The 4,551-nt window shown below is 49.5% G+C and overlaps 1 protein-coding gene across 1 annotated transcript; it reads right to left on the bottom strand.

The window, feature by feature from the left end:
* Nucleotides 1-1,889: 1,889 nt before the first annotated feature.
* LOC133887447 (cytochrome P450 94B3-like) lies at nucleotides 1,890-3,812 on the bottom strand. Its single transcript, XM_062327404.1, has 2 exons — nucleotides 3,642-3,812; nucleotides 1,890-3,538 (listed from the first exon to the last, which is right to left on the bottom strand). Exons 1-2 carry the CDS (start codon nucleotides 3,767-3,769, stop codon nucleotides 2,062-2,064), a joined length of 1,605 nt encoding a protein of 534 aa, XP_062183388.1. The 5' UTR covers nucleotides 3,770-3,812; the 3' UTR covers nucleotides 1,890-2,061.
* Nucleotides 3,813-4,551: the final 739 nt, after the last annotated feature.

Genomic DNA, 4,551 nt, shown 5'->3' with positions numbered 1-4,551 from the left:
CCACTGCAGAACTCATATGGATCCAAGTTTTATTGCGTGAGCTCGGAATCCCTCAAGCATGGCCACCCAGCTTATGGTGTGACAACATTGGCGCTACCTACCTGTCTGCCAATCCTATCTTTCATTGCCGCACCAAGCATGTTGAAGTTGATTATCATTTTGTTCGAGAACGGGTTTCCGCAAAGCAACTTGATGTACGGTTTATCTCCTCCAAGGATCAAATAGCCGACATCATGACTAAACCATTGGCGACCTCTCTCTTTACTTTATTCTGGCGCAATCTGAACTTAGTTTCACATCGTTCAGATTGAGGGGGGTGTTAACCATAGAAGGATATATCTATTCATAGGATGAGATACTCAATATATGGAGCTGCGTCTCCTCCTTAATTGCTGTGATATGGAGCTGCGTCTCCTCCTTGATTGGCGTGAGTCTGTTGGCCATGCATGTATCTCTCCAACTATACAACATCTATATATATGAGAGAACAAGACCCATAGGGTCATTCAGCACCAATACATCTACACATGGTTCCTCCTGGGATAAACTAGTCACTGTTTTGTACTAAGCACAGGAACTTAGCTAGATTGAATATGAAATTTCAATTTTTCTACGATTCTTGATGTTTCCCCCAACTGAAGTAATTGGGTAGTCAAAACTAAATCATAGAATCTTAAAGAAAAAGAATTAATTTATACCCTTCAAATCGTGCGTTTATATAGTTAGCATTCATGGTTTACATATATAACCCCTTGAAATTCTAGTATCTGATCGTGGCACCCCATATACAATTTTTTTATAGGATCTTTTAATTTTATCCATCATGCGTGTAATCTATTTTTCCTTGTTGGCATTCAACACCATAATCCCCCTTCTCTCTATATCTCGCTACATCTGTGCCAGTACTTAGACCATAATCCCCATGGACACCGCCTTTCGACCAACATTAAGTGGACGAACACCATCGCACTAAGCCAACTGATCTATCGTTCTGTTCTCGAAGCGTGCTAAATTTGATACTATCTCTGGTCTGAAATAGATGTCGTCGTAAAATGCATCTAGTTAAATTTTAGAAATTTTCAACACTAATATACATATAACTATTAAGATTTGGTACATTAAAATGATAGTAATAAATTTATAATAAAAAATATTTTAACATCATCTAATTTTTATCAACTTCTATTAAAAGATAATTATTAAAAATAATAATCAAACGTATTTGTTAGAGTAAATGATCCGTAAAAGAGAACGGAGCTGCAGCAGTTCCGTGTGAAAGCAAGGCATCGAGATTCGATGGAGATGTCGTCGGATATATTCCAGCACGTGGCCCATGATGCACTATATTGTGAAAAATAACGCGAAGACATATTTTTTTTGTCCGATCCTCTTGTTGGCCAGGTCCGTCAAACGTGAAAGTGTGCAAGCGAGCTTTCATGGAACCTCTCGTTGCCCTTGTCCCGTGTTTTTTCCACAACGTTGAGTTCCCAGTTCTTTCGTTTTGGGCACGTCCTTCAACTAACCCCATAAATTATTCTAAGAAACCGAGCACATCAACTTTCGAAAATTCAGATCATGCAACTTGCAACTCTTCACTGTGCACATTGCCAAAAACAACGAACCTAAAAGCAAGTTGCGTTTGAAGAAATTCTAGGTGAAATATTAATGGATCGATCTCTCTTCAGAAATGTGATGTGAAAGGTTTCAGGCTTGTCTGGACGCAGGAATCTCACGGGAGTTCTCTGGGGAAGAGAAAAGTTGTAGTTTAGCGCGAAATGCATGCGATTCCAAATGGGGCCTTGTCGAGGTTGATCGACGCCCATCCTAGTCACGATGTGGACAAGATATCGAATCGAAGTCTGTTAAAAGAAAAAAGTTAGACACGTATCTTTGCTGAATGGGAATATGTATGTTTGTTCTGTATTTCTTCATATGATCATCAGATGGTACAAAGTGTACACTATATGTAATCAGCAACAATCCACTGATGAAAGATATGTAATCCACGAACTAATGAATCCTTCTTTGTGGTACTTACATGTGAGCGTTAACTACAAGTACTTAATTTGCAGCTGCAATGTGTGTGCTTCCTGTTATCTGGTCCCCTCTGCTCCTCACCATCACGTTGAGCCCGCCGGCCATGTGCGCCGTCATCAGCGGCACGAACACAGGCATGCGGCCCTCGTCGACGGGGACGAGCTCGAACCGGCGGAGCACGGAGCTGGAGACGAACTTCATCTGCACGAAGGCCATCTCCTTGCCGAGGCACGTCCGCGGTCCACCCTGGAACACTGGGTACTTGAACGGCGACACCCCGCCGACCGCGGCGGGTGGCGCGGTGTCGTCAGATAGGGATAGCCACCGCTGCAGGCTGAATTCGGCGGCGTCAGCGCCCCAAATGGCCTCCATCCGCCCCATGCCGTACTGGAAGTAGGTGACGCGGTCGCCGCGCTGCACGCGGGTGCCGTCGGGCAGCACGTCGGCCGCTGCCGCGTGCTTGGAGTCCCACGCCACCGGCGGGTACAGCCGCATCGTCTCGCACAGCGCGGCATGAAGCACGCGCATCTTGCCCTGCCCGCCAGCGGCGTCGCTGGCGCCCGTGATCTCCTTCAGGACCTCTTGCTCGACGTCGCGGTGGCGGGTGAGAAGCCAGAAGAACCACGTCAGCGCTGATGACGTCGTGTCGCGGCCGGCCATGATGAAACTGATCACCATGTCACGGATCGCCTCGTCCGGGTAGCCGCATTCGATCATCCGCGACAGCAGGTCGCTCCGCCGGTCGTCGCCACTGCCGTTGACCAGAGCTCGCTCCTTCTTGCGGATGTTGATGAGGTCCATGACTGCTTCGTGGATGACCATGATCTCCTCGCGCAGCCGCCGCTCCGAGCCGACGTCCAGTGCGCGCTTGGCCTTCCACACGGCGGCCACCGGCGCCGCGCCGCGCCTGGCGATGATCCCCGCGGCGGCGTCGAATGCTGCGGCGAGCCTCGGCGCCGGCAATGCCGGGTCGAGGCACCCAGGGTCAACACCCAGGGAGACCCGGCAGATGACGTCGAACGCGAACCGGCGCAGCAAGTCCTGCATGTCCACGGCGTCGCCGCGCGTCAAGGCCTGGCCCAGCGCCGGCACGAGACGGTCCCGCGCCTCGTCCTCGAGCACGGCAAATTCCAGCTCCCGGAGCGCGCGCGCCGAGAACTCGTGGCTCACCAGCTTCCGCTGCGCGTACCACAGCTCACCGTCGACGTTGAAGATGCCCGTGCCGAGCAGGTCGCCGAGTATGTCGGTGAAGGGCTTCCCCTTGGGGTAGTTGCCGAAATTGCTCTTGAGGATGTGCTCCACGTTCACTGGGTTCGCGGTCACCACGGTCCGGCGCGCGCCCAGCCGGTCCACGACGATCGTCTGCGTCGGCGATGCCGCCAGCAGCTCGGTGTACCAGTCCAGCAGCCGCCACCGGTTCCGATAGAAGGTGACCAGGCACCCAAGCACCGGGTAGCTCCTCGGCCCGTGGCCATGGCAGCAATCAGACCTGAATCTAACGCTGTACAAGAGGAGCAGGAGGCAGCATGCCATCAACCACAGCATGTAACAAATCATGCTGTACTTGTCACAAGAATTGTAGTGAGGGAGGAGGCTGAGAGTACCTAGAGAGAGAAAACATGGGAGGGGCACTGCTCACCATTCGGCGATATATATCTGGGTAGAGAAGGAGGGGGCGGTGCGAGGTCGGCAGTGTCTCCATTGGAGCTCCATGCCTCCTTCGGGGGTCCATGTTTATGCACACGTTTTATTAGAGGGGAAGACCACGCCTCCACTAGTTTGTCTGGTGGGGGATCATGGGCTAAGGAGCTGCTTGGCATTGCGGTGACGGCTTACTGTTTCTCGGGACCGTCTATTCTTCTTCTGGAAATTTGTTTCGCAATATTGTTCGTATCCTGGTACGTATCCTGGTACTCCTCTAATCCGAAATAAGTAACGATTTGATATTAACATGGAAAGATCTCAGAGGGACTCTTACCTCTACAAGAGCTTTTACACAAGTTATCCACGTATAAGAATTTGACTACCTTTTCATCTTGCTTTTGCTCTTTAGCATAGAAGAATTTATACCACTCTTGAGAGAGCGCATGAACGTATTGACTCCTTATGTAAGACAATTTTTGGTGGGGTGGTAACAGTGTTAGACAGTGTGCCTGATATTGACATGCTTGTTTCCTTCCTGATTTTCTTTATGGTAATGCCTCCCTTTTCTCTAAGTGCATTACTTTTATTGACAGTTCAACCACCTTGGTTTTAGCACCCCTGCAGGTTTATTCAATATGCTGAGTGATTCCAGTCGTGAGATATGGCAACAAGCTGATGCAGCACTTTCTGAGTCTCTGCAGGAGAAAAAAAATTCACCAGTAAGTCTGAGTGATTTCTGCAGTGCTTTTCTTCAGATTCTAAAGGTTTTAGCATTGGCGGAATTAGAGATGGCTAAATAGGTCATTCAAGCTGGTCCGGTATGGATCTGGTTCGACACGGTCCGGCTACGGCACGGTCTAAATGGTCCAT

Source organism: Phragmites australis, chromosome 12 (assembly GCF_958298935.1).
Source record: "Phragmites australis chromosome 12, lpPhrAust1.1, whole genome shotgun sequence".
Classification (NCBI taxonomy): Eukaryota; Viridiplantae; Streptophyta; class Magnoliopsida; order Poales; family Poaceae; genus Phragmites; species Phragmites australis.
This window is presented reverse-complemented; position numbering and strand designations above follow the sequence as displayed.

Coding starts and splice junctions, on each gene's coding strand:
- LOC133887447 (XM_062327404.1), bottom strand. CDS start 3,769: ATGGACCCCCGAAGGAGGCATGGAGCTCCAATGGAGACACTGCCGACC. Junction 3,539..3,641: donor CCCATGTTTTCTCTCTCTAG/GTACTCTCAGCC, acceptor CCTCTTGTACAG/CGTTAGATTCAGGTCTGATT.